General features: G+C 59.2%; 1 protein-coding gene across 3 annotated transcripts in view; it reads left to right on the top strand.

Moving 5' to 3' along the window:
* Positions 1–15,686, top strand: part of LOC104683168 (hexokinase-2) — a 31,641-nt gene that overhangs the window by 4,036 nt on the left and 11,919 nt on the right. For 2 of the 3 annotated variants that reach the window (XM_039564185.1, XM_039564184.1), the window contains exons 1-2: positions 2,496–2,641; positions 10,532–10,694. In XM_039564185.1, the coding sequence (XP_039420119.1) occupies positions 2,579–2,641; positions 10,532–10,694 (226 nt within the window). In that variant the 5' untranslated portion in view covers positions 2,496–2,578. Of the gene's footprint in view, positions 1–2,495; positions 2,642–10,531; positions 10,695–15,686 lie in introns of those variants that run through there. The other variant, XM_039564183.1, reaches the window with a different exon arrangement.

Genomic DNA, 15,686 nt, shown 5'->3' with positions numbered 1-15,686 from the left:
GGCAGACAGATGTGTCCAGCTATTTTTAGGCTCAAACGCTGCTTTAATTTCAACTTAACCATGGAGAATTTGGCTTTTTAGGGTAAAAAAAAAAAAAAAGCTGGATCAGAGGGTGAATTGAAATGCAGGGGCAGTGACAGAGATTAATGGGATATCCTGAGTTGGAAGAGATCCACAAGGATCATTGAGTCCAAATCCTAAAATGCATCAGGTCATGATCTGGGGATTTAACTGGAATGCCTGACAGATTCATGGTGGGTCCAGCGGGACTGGATCCTCCAGGAAAAGGTGTCTGGTAGCAGGATTGGCTCGGCTCTGGCTTTGGTTGCTTCTCCCCCTCTTTCCTTTGAAACGGAGTTACAATTCCTTGAGCAAAAACACCAAAATGATGTAAATGGCCGCGTAGAAAGGACTCTTGAGAGGCTGAAGGCAAGAAGAGCCGGAGCCGCTCCGAACTGGTTGGGAAAGCGGCGGGAGCGGGCAGACGGGTTGGGTAACTCCTGCCCCAGGGCTGCTGGGACCGGCTCTGCTGGGAGCGGGGAGCGGGAGCCGCTCCGGAGGGCCAGGACGTGCCGCGGCCCTCGTAGGGCTCTGGGCCACCAACGCCCGGCTGTGGCCCTCGGACTCGGGGATGGAGCCGGGATGGAGCTGGGATGGAGGCGAGGTGGAAGGCGGGGTGGTGGGAGGCAGATCCCAGCCCCGGTGATGCTTCCAAACGATGCTTCCCAAGGTTTTCGGGGCGCAGCGGGCATCCCCCGCCGTCCGTGGCTGCGCACGGGGAGCGGGACACGCGGGCGTCGGAGAGAGCGCCACGGGCCGCGGGGTGATGGATGCGACCTGACGGGTGCACAGGGCCGCGCACGTTCACACGCATGTGACAGCACCGGGCACACCGGGGCGGGAGCGGCGGCTGCGGGCACGGGCACGGGCTGCGGGCACGGACACGGGCTGCGGGCACGGACACGGGCTGCGGCACACGCGTGATGCACCCCCAGAGCACCCCAAATACAACCCCCCAGTAGACCCCCACTGGTCACCCTCACTGCACCCCAATGGACCTCCAATGGACCCCCCCCAGTGCACCCCCAACCTCCAGTATCCCCCCCATGCACCTCCAATGGCACCCCCAGGGCACCCGCAGCCCCCCAGTGCACCCGCTGTGCACCTCCCCAATGCATGACCCCCGTACAGGTCCAATACAGCCTAATTCACCCTCCGGTCCAACCCCAACCCCCCAAAAGCACCCCCGGTGCAACCCCAGTATACCCCAGTGCAACCCCCCACGCACCCCCAGCCCCTTCAGTGCATCCCCAGTTCACCACTCCAGTGCACCCTCGCTGCACCCCCAGCCCTCCTCAGTGCACCCCCAATACACCCGCCCAGCACCCCGCAATTCACCCCTGCTCGGTGCACTCACGGCCCCCCGGTGCACCCCCGATAGACCCTCCCAGTAACCCCCACTGCATGCCCAGAACCCCTGGTATAACCCAGCCCCCCACTGTTCCCAGTGCACCCCCCAACTGCACCCTCAGTGCCCCCCCCAGTGCAACCCCCAGCCCTCCCAGTATCCCCCAATCCTTCCAGTGCACCCCAATACACCCTCCCAGAGCACCCCCGGGCCCCCGTGCCCGCCCCAATGCACCCCCAGGGCTCCCCCAGTGCCCCCCAATTCACCCCTCCACTGCACCCCCAGCCCCCCAAGGCACGCCAAGTGCCCTCCCAGTGCACTTTCAGCCCTTCCCAGTGCATTCCCAGTGCATTCCCAGCCCCCTCAGTACCCACCCCAATTCACCTCTCCAGTGCACCCCCAACGCCCGCAATAACCCCTCAAGTGCCCTCCCACTGCCCTCCCCACTGCCCTCAGTGAACCCCCAGTTTCCCTCCCAAATCAACCCCAGTGTCCCCCCCACTGCCCCTCCAGTGCACCCCCAGTGTCCCCCCAGTGCACCCCCCGTGTCCTCCCAAATCAACCCCAGTGTCCTCCCCACTGCCCCTCCAGTGCACCCCCAGTGTCCGCCCAGTGCAACTCCAGTGTGTCCCCCACTGCCCCTCCAGTGCCCCACCAATGCCCCCCCACTGCCCCCCCGGTGCCCCCCACCTGCCCCTCCAGTGCACCCCCAGTGTCCCCCAATTCCTCCCCGGTGCCCCCCCAGTACCCCCTCGGTGCCTCCCCAATGCTCCCCCAATACCCCCCCGGTGCCCCCCCAATGCTCCCCCAGTACCCCCCCGGTGCCCCCCCATTGCACCCCCAGTGCCCCCCCAATACCCCCCCAATACCCCCCAATACCCCTCCCAATGACCCCCCATTGCTCCCCCACTGCCCCCCCATTACCCCCCCATTACCCCCCCATTGCCCCCCCACTGCCCCCCCGTTCCCCCCCGCGGGCGGCCCCGCCCCTCCCGCGCGCGCCGCGCACACACCCTCGCGGCTCAGCCAATGGGGAGCGGCGGCGCGGCCACGTCACCGCGGCCGGGGGAACCTCCTCAATGAGCCCGATTGGCGCGGGGAGCGCGCGGCGCTGCCGGGGCCGCTCCGCTCCGCTCCGCACCGACCCGAGCGCTCCGCTCCGCACCCGCCATGATCGCATCGCACCTCCTCGCTTACTTCTTCACCGAGCTCAACCATGACCAGGCGCAGAAGGTGAGGGGGGCGCGGGGCAGAGGGGCCGCGGGGGTGAAAGTGGGGAGGGGGAAGGAAGAAAATGGAGAGGGAGGGGGAAAGGTGGAAAGGGAAAAGTGAGGAGGAAAAGGGAAAGAAAAAGGCGAAGGGGGGGGAAAAAAGATAGGGAGGAAGGAGGGAAAAGGGGAGAAGAAAAAGAGAAAAAAGGGAGGGGAAAAAAAAGGATGGTTAAAAGTAAAAACAAAAAAAAGCAAAACGGAAGGAAAAGGAGAAGGGGAGAGTGAGGAGGGAAAAGAGAAAAAGAAAAAGAAAAGGGATGGAAAGGGAAAAGGGAAATAAGGGAGGGAAAGGAAGAAGAATGAAGGAAAAAAAGAGAGGGGAAAAAAGTTCAAAAAAGAGGATGTAAAAGGAAGGAGGAAAAAAGAAAAAAGCAGAAAAGGCAAAAAGGAGAGGAAAGCAGTAAAAAGAGCAAAAAGGAGGGGAGAAAGTGGGAAAAAAAGCAAATGGGAAAAAAGAAGAAAAAGGGGAAAAAAAGAAAAAAAAAACTTTCTAAAAGGGAGCAGGAGGTGGAATAAGCCGGGGGCGGAGGGGAACCGGGGCGCAGCGGGCCGGGCCGGCGGGCGGAGGCCGGGGCCGCGTGCGGTACGTGCCGCGGCTGCGGGACCCCGCGTGGCCGGGCGGGCGGAGGGGGAGGAGGAGGAGGAGAAGGAGGAGGAGGAGGAGGAGGAAGGGGGGGAATCTCCGTGCCTCTCCCCCGCCGGAGCCGGGACCCCGCGGCCGCCCCGCGCAGCACGTGTCGCCGCTTCCCGCCGGCGCGGAGCATCCGCGGGCGCGGAGCATCCCCGGGAGCCGCTTCCTCCGCTCCCCCCCCTCCCAGAGCACGGAGCCGAAGCCCCCGCGGGGAGCGGGGTCAGCCCGGGGCGCGGGCCAGGAGGTGCCGCTTGCAGCTCGGGTCCTGTTCCCCACGCTGTGCCCCCCCACCCCAAACCGCGCGTGTCCCCCCATCCCTGCACTGACAGCGATGGAAAACACCTTCCTGTCTTCCGTTCCCTTCATTTTGGGGGTCTGAATCCCTAATTTCGGGGTCCTGAGCTCCCCGAGCCTGTTCCCAGACTGCAGCCCCAAGCAGCAGCGTCCCGTTGGGATGCGTGGAGTGTTGGTCACCCCTCGTTCCTGAGTTCAGGCACCGGGAAAGCTCGAGTGTTCTGCTCTCCCATGGCTGGGGGAGCAGCCGGCCTTTGTCTGGCCGGGACAGCGCTTAGGCTGGGCTTAATAAACTATTCCTGGAGAAAACATGCTGGATGGGAGAGAGTGCGGAGGCTCAGGCTCTTCCTGCAGTGCTCTGCTGGCATGTGGGAACGGGGCAGAGGATCTCATCTGTGATCCCTGACACTGGGAACTGGTCCGGATTTGCTGATCTGAGTGTGAGGTGGTCGGGATTTGCAAATATCGCCATAAAAAATGAGGGAAATGCTTGGAGAGACCTGGGCTAACCCTGGAGATGACACCGGGGAAGTGAAACCTGCCACGTTGGCCCTTCGCCGGTGTTAAATAGGAAGGAAATCGAGGGAGAACATGAAAAAAAAAAAAGCGACAACAACAAAAAACCAACCCCAACCCAACAAAGTGCAGGGAAAACTTCCCAACGCAAAGCGATCCGTAAGGAAATACGGGCTCGGCTTCTCCCTCCGCTCGCCAGTGGCCCCGGGGTTGTGCAACAGCCAAATCCACGGGAAGGGGTTGTGTAACCCGAGCAGAAATAGGCCAGCGGCACAGCCCGGCTCCGGGCTCCGGGCTGCTCACGCCTTCCTTATCGGGAGCCGGGAATAATGGAGAGGGAAAGCTTGGATGAAGGAATTCGCCTTCCTTACCCACTGGGAGAAGGGTGTGCGAAGCCTCAGGAACCGGCTTCGTTTCCCTCCCGGCTCCAAAACCCAAATTAAAAAAGTTGTTGAGATGTGAGGGAGAAAAAAAAATATCCAGGAGCTGCCGGCCGGAGCTCGGGATGCTGTGGGAGATGGCACTGCCCTCCCGGCCGCCTCCACAACTGGATTTCTCTGGGATATTTTTAAACACATTCCTGTGAATCCTCCCAGTGAGGCAAAGCTGGGAGAGAGCACGGAGCTCAGCTCGGCTCAGGGAAGGGGAGAGGGGGGAGAAGCCAGCTGTCCGACCTGGCTGCTTCCACCCTGGGTGTCAAAATTATTCCTGGTTTATAAATCTCTCCATGCAAAGGGAAAAGCATGGGTTGATGGAGGCGGTGAAATTCTTGGAAAGCTGCGATTTATTTGGTTGGGTCTTTCTATCAAACCCCCTACTTGAGACAAAATCTGGGGGAAAAAGATTGCAGGTGGTAGCCTGGTAGTTGGGTTGGGGTTGGTTTTTTTGTTTTCCCTTTGGATCAGGGAGAAAAGGAGCTCAGCTGGGGTTAAAAAGTGCCTTTTCCAATAGCTGTGGTTTGTGTCCACCTCAAAGCCTTGAAAATAGCCTCAAAAATTGGATTTTTCTTCCCATTCTTGCCATGGAGCAGCTTTACCTGCTCTGCCACTCATCTGGGGGCACATTACCTTCATCCCCAGCTCCTGCCCTTTTCCTGCTTGGAAAGTGGGTTGTCCAGACTTATCTAACCCCCAAGGGATTGTGCAAACTTTAATTAACCTCAGCAGCGTCCTTTGAGATCCCAGCTTGAAAGTCTGCCGCCGCTGACCTGCGTTCCCTTGGGATGTGCCGGCTCACACTGGGCTTCCTGCTCCCTCAGCCTCGTCATGCCATGGGAGTGGGAGCTGAGCGTCTCTTCTTCCCCATCCCCCTTCAAAAGGGAAAATCTGGGGATGGAATTGGTTTTCCTGCATTTGTGGCCGTTCCCAAGCAGGGGCAGGTTGTCCTCGGGTTTGGTTTTTTTTTTTATTTTTCCTTTGCCAAGGGATTAGTTTTACCCGGCTGATTCCTCCCTGGCTGGCTCTCTGGATATGGGAGGGGCACCTGTGGCAAATTCCTGGAAAACCAACTTAACAGCTTCCCTTGAGGCTGCCGAGGTCAACGGCAGAAGCCAAGGTCAATGTCGGGACAGCTTTTCCCACCTTTGGGAAACTGTCCTGTGTCCCCTCGCACCTCTCCACCTCATCAGAGCTACCCAGCCTCAGTTTCCCCTCCGCAGTGGGATGCTCCCACCATCCGGGGGGGATTCTTGGGGCCAGTGAGGCTTTGCCATCCAACATCCAAGTGGCATCTCTGCCCCGAAGACCTTCTGGGTTCAACATGGGGGAGAAGGAGGACGAGTGGCAGGGTGGTGCCTCGAGGGCCGGTGGGAGACAGGAGCAGTTGGATGTCTCCAGTTCCAGAACTGGGAGGCAGAGCACTTCCCTGGTTGAGCTGGGTTTTTGTGGGGCTGGGGGGCAGCAGGGTCACCTGAGGATGGGTCGGTGGGTGCTCCGTGGTGTCACTTCCTCACCGTGGGTGCCCAGCTCCACCTCCAGCGTGGATCCAGCTGCTGTCCTGGGGGTGAGGATGGGGAGGAACCGGCAGAGCAGGAAACATCTGACTCACCCGGGTTCGGGATGACTCCGGGCGTGTGTCATCCGAGGCTTGGCCATGGCGGGGAGGGCACGTGGGCTTGGATTCGGCGTGGAGGAGCTGAAGGACGTGGGTGCCACCAGGGCCAGGGCTGGGGAGGGTGGGTGCAGCCCAGCATCACCCCTGTGTCACCCACGGGAGGTCGGGGAAGGGGACGAGCCGGTTCCCTGCGCTGAGTCACCTGGGGTGGGAAACAGGGACAGGCATGGGGAGCGCAGGGACCGAGGACATGGAACAGGGAATAAAACCTTCCCAGTGCTGGAGGCCTTCACCCTGCAGCCTCTGCTGCTCCCTCTGCCTCGCTTTCCCCGAATTCGTCACGTCCCACCACAGATTCGGGTGGGGTGGGAGCACAGCTGATGCTTGCACAGCATCCCCCTCCCAGAGAAGCGGGGAGAGAGTCAGCATTCCCTAAAACTTCAGGGACAGTGTGCTTGAAGTTAAAAACTGGGGTAGGGAGGGAAGTAATTTAAAGACAATGTAATTCCCAGCAAAAATGTCGCTGGAGCCAGGGGTGACAGTGCGTGCTGTGGGTTTGGGGTGTTCCAGCCTTCCCCAGATGGGAACATTCCTCTGTCATCTCACACACAGCAAATGTTTGGCTTTTTTGCCAAAAAGGTAAAGAATCTAGCCCAGAAAGCAGCCACCCTCTGCCAGTGTTCTGCTTTTGCTCAAAAAGCTGCTGGAATTAGTCACATCCAGCTGAAAAGTACAGCGGGAGGATGCTGGGGGATTGCAAACACGTGCTCCCGCGCCAGGTCCTGGCAGCCACGTGGCTCTGGAAAAGGATTCAGAGTAAAACGAAAACAAAAGGCAAACGACTTCCCTTTCTCAGAACCTGGGGTCATTAATGGGAAAGATGTATCTGGGACCTTATTGCACAGGAACAAAGCTCCCCGGGCCCTTCCCTTTCCCGCTGGGCAGGAAGCGCTGGCGCAGTGCCGGAAGCGCCGTCGCGCTGCAGCTTCCAGCAGCCACAGCAGCCCTGGCCCGTGTCCCTGAGTGATGGGGAGATGGGGAGAGGGTCCCCAGGGTCCCTGCAGGGGCAGCGTATGAGCCAAGGAACTCTTAGAACCCTGGAATGGTTTGGGTTGGAAGGGACCTTAAAGCCCATCCAGTGCCACCCCTGCCATGGGCAGGGACACCTTCCACTGTCCCAGGTTGCTCCAAGCCCCATCCAACCTGGCCTGGGATGCTCCCAGGGATCCAGGGGCAGCCACAGCTGCTCTGGGCACCCTGTGCCAGGGCCTGCCCACCCTCACAGGGAGGAATTCCTTCCCAATATCCCATCCAGCCCTGCCCTCTGGCAGTGGGAAGCCGTTCCCTGTGTCCTGTCCCTCCATGCCTTGCCCCCAGTCCCTCTGCAGCTCTCCTGGAGCCCCTTTAGGCCCTGCAAGGGGCTCTGAGCTCTCCCTGGAGCCTTCTCTTGTCCAGGCTGAACAGCCCCAACTCTTTTCTATGGATAACGGCATTGACTTGGAATTCAGTTATTTGAAGTCTAATTAATATTTCTACAGCACTGATCCCTTGGCGTCCGGGCTCTTTCAGAGGAGTCTTGAGGAGTAGAACAGTGTCCAGCTGCAGTGCTGGCACCAGAGCCATGAGTTTGGAAATCAAAAGCTGTTTTTTGGGTTGCTTTAAGCTCAGCTCGGCTTTGCTCAGCTCAGGTCACACAGCAGCAAAAATTGGGCAAGTTGAGGTTTCCTCAGTTGCGGGGCGGGCGGACCTTTCCCAGCGGTGGCCGTGCAGCCGGGACAGGCGACCCTGGGCACCTCTCCAGCATCCGGCGTGGAAACGAGCTGAGCCTTGGAGACAGCCTTGAGCCAGGAGATGGGGATTTGCTGGGGTTTGGTTCAAAAACGTGGCATTGAGCTCATTACACCCACAGCTACTCCGTGATCCGGAGCTTTAACACGATGTCCTGGGCTGGGGTATGCCCAGCGCTGCCCAGCTTCCATCCCTTCCTTCTCCCTTCAGATTGTTTAGATTTCCTCCAGGAAACACTATTATTTAGGCTGGAAACTTTCCAGGAATTCAATTGCCCCCTTCAGGATACTAACCTAGTGACTTTATTTGTTTGGAATTGGCAATCTGACCTGAACTATTCCATGATCTTCAAAAACATTAAGCAGCTGAGAAGGTGTTTTGTCTTGAAAGATGCTCAGACCCCAGTGCTGCAGGCTGAATTCCCCCTGTTTTATCCCATCTTTGTAACAATTTGAGGGGTGCTCGGAATAACGAGCTGGGCCACAGGGCTGAGAAGCTTTGGGAATGACAGTGGCCGTGGCTCTTCCTTGGGGGGACAAGACACAGCCAGGGTGGTTTCAATGGGGAAGGAATGTCCTGCTGCATGCCCTCACCTGCCTTAGCTGCCAAGTGGGGTGATAACTACGTTGGGAGAAGATGATCCAGGTTTTAAAGGGCTTTGGAGATTAGAGGGAGGTCACTATGTTCCTCGGGCTGAGGGTTATTCTTGGTACGCTGGAGCTGGAGGACATGGGGGACGTGCCAAGCAGTGCCTGTCCTGGGGAAGGAGGTGAAGCCTCGGGATGGTTTCCTTTTGCTGGGATTTTTGGGTGAGGGGTCTTCACTGCTGAGGAGCAGCTGAGCTCCCAAAGCACCCGGCTTCTCTGGGGTGAGGACCCTCTGTCCTGGGTCAATGGTGTTGACTGATAACCCTTGGCGCAGCTCAAGGAGAGGTTTCCTACCCTGGGGCTGGCACGGAGGTGAGCTCCAGCCCCAGAGGCACCTCTTGACCAGTTAACTGGTTACTGGTGCCAGTAACCAGAGTCAGCACACAGGAGGGAATTTTCAGCGGGTGAAGGCAAACAGGAGGGGAGGGAGGAGAGTGTTTGACTTCCTGCTGCTGGGCTGGATAAGGAGAGGCTGGTAAACAACTGGTACCAGGAAATCTCCAGGTTTCCGTCTCCTTGGCCTTTCCCTCGTGTCTACCTGGTCTTCCAGCTCCTGATTTTGGGCAGAAGCTGAAAGCACCAGGAGAAAGGGGGAGGAGGTTTTACCCATCACACCAGAGGATGCAGCTCCCCAGGGGATGCAGCATCACTCCTGGAATGTGCTGGGCCGGGCTTTCCTCCATCCTCTGACCTCGCCAAAAGGATCTCAGCTCCCGAATTTCCAGCAGAACTCAGGGTGGGGAAAAAAGGATGCGCTGGAGCATCCTGAGCCTGAGACACAGGCAGCCAAAACCGCAGCAGGGCTGTTGTGTCCAGCCCAGGGTCGGATGGCACATCCGTGAGCGAGGTCACGCTGGGGCGGCTGCAATTAGGCACCCACAAAATGCCCATTTCCTCCAGCGTAGCCCCATAAAGCACAATCCGAGCCCGGGTTCCGGTGACCCGGTGTTACGTGCCTGCAGACAGGTGAGCGCGCGGGGTGGAGTTTTCCTCTTGACTTCTCAGGGCTTGCAGCTGCCCTTTAATTAATTTTAAGTGAAGCTAATTGAAACAGGGCATCATTTTGGACCGGGCAGTGTCGGCCTCTCCTGCTGCCTGCTCCGGCCAGGCTGCACGGACACGCGCGGTGCTGATGCATGGCTCGGGGAGGAGCTTTTCCATGCCTTTCCCAGGCAAGACAAGGTGCTTTGATGCCATTTATAAAAGGGCTTCTCCATATCCCCAGCTCAAGGGTGTAACGATTTCCAGGAATGGGGGGTGGATTTCTTCCCTCTCCGGCCATGGCACCCACTTGTGTCACTCCAGCTCCCACTTCTGTCACTCCAGTGTGGTTTGCTTGAGGGTGTTGAGTAGCTCTTGGTTCTTGAGGTGATCTCAGCAGTGGAGAAATGACAGGGCAGTGGATTCCTGATGAGCATCCGTGGTGTAGGAAGAGGCCCCGGGGGTCAAGGTCAAGATGCGTTGATGCCGTGGAATGGGAAGGGCTTTGCACCTGGAAAACCTCCACTGCCGACCTCCTGACTCACTCCTGAGTTTGAATTCCTGCTTCTGTAGCAACCTGTTTGGGTGTCTGTAGGTGACTGAGTGGGAAGATGCTGTGGAGCATCAGGAGCAACTTGTGGTTCGGCATTCCCAAGCTGGCAGCAGCCTGGGAAGGGGATGTGGGATGGCATTTGGTGAGCTCCTTGGAGAGAGGGGCAGGGCAGTGGTGGGTGATGCCTGGGATGAGCTGTTCCAGCAGTGCTGTCCCTGTGCTGGTGCTGCCATGTCCTGCCCTTTGGGATGGGTCAGAACCTGCTCCTGCTCCTCGTGTCACCCCCAGCAGCTGTGGGAGGGGCTGGACGCCGTCCTGAGCCTGTCGTGGGGCCTGTGCCCACGTCCCCAGCCCTCCACCTGACCTTTGGGCTTTATCTCCACCTTTCAGATCGACAAGTACCTGTACCACATGCGGCTCTCCGATGAGACCCTCCTGGAGGTGTCCCAGCGTTTCGAGAAGGAGATGGAGAAGGGGCTGGGAGCAGAGACCAACCCCACTGCCTCCGTGAAGATGCTGCCCACCTTCGTCAGGTCCACCCCAGACGGGACAGGTACTGTGGGACAGGAGATGCTCCTGGGAGAGCAGAGGGAAGGCTGGGGACACCCGTCCTCCTGGCACTGCCAAAACAGGGATGGCACCCACGGCCACCTTCACTGCTGGTCCTTGGGGCTTCGTCCTGCTCAGGCTGAGGGTGGGGACAGGCCTCATTCCCCACGCTGTGCTGGGACTGGAGGGGCTCCCAGTTCCTGCTGGCGGGAGGGAGGAGGGAGGGAGGGAGGGAGGGAGGGAAGCCGCCCTCGCGTGCCCTTGCTGGCAGGACAGAGACAGTCACGGGTCCGGCTCATCAGATTTCGTTAGCAGCGAGGCGGCAGCGGTGCCAGCACTGTCTGAGAGCCACCAGGGCCCCGGCAGGAGCAGGGGCTCTCCAGTGCTCACAGTGTGGCCTTTCTGCCTCTCCCCGTGCCGGCAGGGCCGCGCTGCCCTCGGCACGCTCCGGCCAGGCACATCCTCCTCTCAGCCCAAAGAGCTGCTCCCTCAGGCATCCATGGGGGAAAGCTCCTTGTTCCCTCTCCCAGCCTGCTGTTTTGGGAAGGAGCTTGTCTCCATCCCTGCGGGAATCACCCCTTGCCCTCAGTGTACCTGGGGCCCACCAAGTGCTTGGAGCAGTCCTGGCTGCTGAAGGGAAGGAGGGACAGAGCTCTGAGCAGCTGAGGCTGCTCCAGTTCCACACCTGGGCTGGCAGCAGCCCTGGAAAGGGCCCCAGGGATGGTTGGCTGTGTTGGATGGAGTTGCTTGGAGTTGGGGCTGCTCTGGTGCTGGCACCTACACAGGGATCTGTGCGAACCCTCAGTGGCAGAGGCTGCTGTCACCAGCAGAGAGGTGGACGAAGAGGGACAGAGCCCAAATCCCTGATGGCTGCTGGCTGTCCACTCCCTGGAGGCAGGGACAGAAGTGACAGAACCATGGAACCACGGAACCACAGAATCAGAGAATCATGGAATGGTTTGGGCTGGGAAAGCCTCTACATTGGTCAAATCCAGCCACTCCCCAGCACTGCCAAGGCCACCACTAACCCATGTCCCCAAGGGCCACATCCACACAGCTGTTAAATCCCTGCAGGGATGGGGACTCCACCAGGGCCCTGGGCAGTCTGTGCCAGGGCTGGACAGCCCTTTCCATGAAGGAATTTCCCCAGTATCCAACCTGAACCTCCCTTGGCACATCTTGAGGCCGTTTCCTCTTGTCCTGTCCCTGTTCCCTGGGAGCAGAGCCTGACTCCCCTTGCTGCACCTTCCTGCCAGGAAGTTGGTGACAGAAGGTCTCTGCAGCACTGGGCACTGCTGGGTGTTTGCTGGTAATGTCTCAGTGAGTCTGGGGATGGTGGTGGCATCTCCCGTGTCCCTGGGGAGAAACAGGAATCATGGAATGGTTTGGGTTGGAAGGGACCTTAAAGCCCATCCAGTCCCACCCCTGCCATGGGCAGGGACACCTTCCACTGTCCCAGGCTGCTCCAAGCCCCGTCCAGCCTGGCCTTGGACACTTCCAGGGATCCAGGGGCAGCCACAGCTGCTCTGGGCACCCTGTGCCAGGGCCTCACCCCCCTCACAGGCAGGAATTCCTTCCTAATAATATCCAACTTAAATCTCCCCTTTTTCAGTTCAAAACCATTCCCGTGTCCTCTCACTACACCCCTGCTAAAAGTCTGTCTCCACCTTCCTTATGAGCCCCTCTAATCCTTAAAGCATCCCCTGATCTCAGCCCCTCCACCTGCACCTACACCCAAAAGCTGGACCTGGCTGCCTGCCCCAGGATCGAGATTCCAATCTATTTAAATGTTGGAGAATATTTTTAATTACAGGGATAGCCAGGAGCCGCCCCTGGGCATGGGAACTGGTGCAGCCAAAGGTGCTGGGTGCTGGTGGAGCATGTGTCAGCACTTCCAGCACCCTGACCCGCTGTCAGGAGAAGGAGCAGTCCCTCCCCATGCCCTTACAAGACAGATCCTTGGCACCCTTCCCTGTATCCAGCTTCTCCAGTGTCCCAGCTGGCATTTTTCACCCGGGGGAGGGAGAAAAGGGGAACAGCAGCATGGAAAATGTCACATGAGAGGGATGCTGGGGCAGTCACAGCACTGCAGCTGCCCAGGGGGGCTGGAAAATGTGGGAGTTTTGAGCAAATCCCAGGGAACTAAGCTGGGATTCCCCGGCCAGCTCGAGCTGGATCCAGCCTCTGAGTGGCATCAGTGTCTCTTGGGTTTTGGAGAGGGGGCTGGAAGGTGGCACGTCAGGGCTGGGGGCTTGGTGTCCTGGCACAGATGGTGTGGCAACAGCTTGGGAGGAGCTCAATGCCCAGGGCTACGTCCTTCCTTCTTCCCTCTTTTTAAAGCTCCTGGGCAAAGTCTGGCCTGGGCTGGGCACCAAGCCCTGCTCCCACTGTCCCCAGGCAGCAGCAGCTGCTCCCAGTCCAAGGTCGTGTTGTTCCTCTGCTCCTGCCCTGCTCCGACCCAGTGCTGGTGCCTCAGGGCTCCCAACCACCCTCCTGTGGAGTGTCTCCGTCCTCCCTCCCCTCCTCCTGCAGCACCCGTGTCCATCCCTGTCCCCCGCTGCAGCACCCATGGCTCTGCTCTGGGATTAGACCCCGTTTAATGCGCAGCTCCCGGGATCCAGGAGGATGAGAGGCGCTTATGGAAATACAAGGTCACATCTGCAGGTTAAGCCAAAACACAGCCCTGGCTCCCGGCTCTCGGTGGCTTTGCCATTCCAGTGTGGTGTGATAAGAGGGGGGAATTCTGCTTTGGAAGCAGAAACTCTTCTAAAAACAACTTTCCTTGCTTTGCTCAGCTCTGGCACCCACTGGAACACCACCATGCCGTGCTGGCAGCGAGGTGATAGGGATCCCAAATAAGCTTCTCCTTGGAGCCCCCCGTGTCTCTCCCAAGGGCTCTCCCTGTTCAGTGCAACCAACACCCTCCTCCCTGCTCCATTCCTGGTTTTTCCAGGCTTTTCTGGGGTCACCAGGTTTCCTCTTCCACACTGGTGTTGACACAAGGATCTTGTGGTGCATCCTCTGTTAAGCCCCAGCAGCTGATAACCCCAGCCAGGAGCTTTCAGGAGGATGCTGCAGGACTTGGGGGTCAAATCCCTGGAAATCTGAAGGATGGCTCTTGGCAACACCTTTCCCTTGGCTGGTGGGCTCAGCTCCTGCCAATAACCTTCCTCTGCAGGAAAACCAGCTCATGTGGCACACAGGCTTCAAAGGCTTGACAAAAATTGCTGTTTTCATGTCCAAAGTCCCGTGGTTGGGGATTTACTGCATTCCCAGCAAAGTTTCCCAAAGAAGCCATGTCTGCCCCATCCCTGAAGTGTTCAAGGCCAGGCTGGATGGGCCATAGGGCCTAGTCCAGTGAAAGGGCAGGGGAGTGGAACTGAAAGGTCCTTAGGGTCCCTTCCAACCCCAACCATTCCATGATTCCATGAATTAGCTGGAAGGAGGGAGGGCCTGCCAGGGCGTGGCAGTGGGAAGTGCTGGAGTCTGTGCCTCCACCTTCTCCTGCATCTCCCTGGAGTCTGTGTCTCCCAGCCCTTCCTCTTCCTCTTATTTTTCATTAATCCGATTTGCCGGAGGATTCCTACGCAGTGGAATTGCGGTTGGCTGGAAGCCTCGAGGAGGGATCTCTGAGGTGCTGGGACGTGATCCCACACTCGCTGCCCTGGTCCCCTGGCCACGCTGCTCTGCCCTGCCTGCTCTTCCCAGGAGCACAGCGGGTTTTCCAGGCACTCAACTCTCACCCTTTGCCGAGGGCAAACAGCCCCTGGAATCAGGGCTCTGTGTTTGCCCTCCCTGTTTGGCTTGTGGGCTCAGCACCAGCACTGATACCTTATCACAGGACCTGGGAGCCCAAATGGGGGGCAGTGCCCAGAGCTGGTGCCGGCCCATGGAGCCTATCACGCGTTCCCAGGATGGCTGGGAATTTTCCAAGGGAGAGTTTGCTGCCTTTTTCCTCCTGCTAGGCTGATCCACCCAGGAATTCCCCCCGAAATGCTTGTGCTCCTCCTGTGGTGCTGAGGGGGTGTTGGGCGGTGTTTGGGTCCCGCTGGGGCTCCGTGGTGAGGGCAGAGCAGAGCTGGTCCCACACGGCTCCGGGGCCATGAACCCCACGGGGTGGCTTGGCCGAAGCACCAGGTGTGTGAGGCTGGGCAGGACAGAAGGACGGCCCCATCCGGGCTCCTCAGCCCCTTTTTTGGGATCCTCCTGGGTTCCCTGCGTTACCTCCAAGGAGTTCAGCAACCTGTGACCCTCTTGGCTCCAGTGCCCTTATCCCTGGCACATTTATCAGCCCCCCTGAGGTGTTCTCCATGCTCTGCTAATGAGCAGAACGGCCTCAGTGCCGATGGCCAGGGAAGCGGGAGCACAGTGACCCGTGTGAGGGGCAGGACGCCGGTGCCAGCGCTGCCCAGCCGGGCACCACATCCAGCTCTGCCCTGCTGTGGCTGAGGGTGGTGCCCATGGTGGGCTCACCAGGGACAGCGGGGCAGTCGGGAGCTTCTCCAAGGTTTTCCTGGTGTGTTTTCCAAATGTGAAGAGCCACCGTGGCCATGGCATGCCCCGTGGCTGGCAGACAGGCTGCGAAATGAGCTGCCAAACTGGCCTAAAGCTCATCACTGCAAAGGGTCAAGGGGAGGAGGAGAAAGGAGCCAGGGATGGACTGAGGCAGCGCAGGAGCTCAGGGCTCTGATGGCTCTGTGCTCTGACCCCCCTGGGGGGATGGGATGCCCTGACCCCTCTTGGGTAATGCACTGACCCCTCTTTCGGTGATGTCCTGGCCCCCCAAGTGCCCTCCCCATTCTCCATCCCCATCTCCGATCCCGCTGCAGCCACACATGACCTTGGAGCCCTCTCATTCATTCCTCATCTCCTTGGAGCGCAGCAACTGCTTTCCATGGCCCTTTTCCACCTCTATAGAGCTGCTCCAGCTCCCAGTCGCTCCCGTGCCCCGTTCCCTCGCCCCGAGCCCTCGGAGGGTCAGCCCAGGAAAGCCGCC

Source organism: Corvus cornix, chromosome 22, assembly GCF_000738735.6.
Source record: "Corvus cornix cornix isolate S_Up_H32 chromosome 22, ASM73873v5, whole genome shotgun sequence".
Classification (NCBI taxonomy): domain Eukaryota; kingdom Metazoa; phylum Chordata; class Aves; order Passeriformes; family Corvidae; genus Corvus; species Corvus cornix.
The sequence above is the reverse complement of the archived record's forward strand: the minus strand, read 5'-3'. Positions and strand labels throughout refer to the sequence as shown.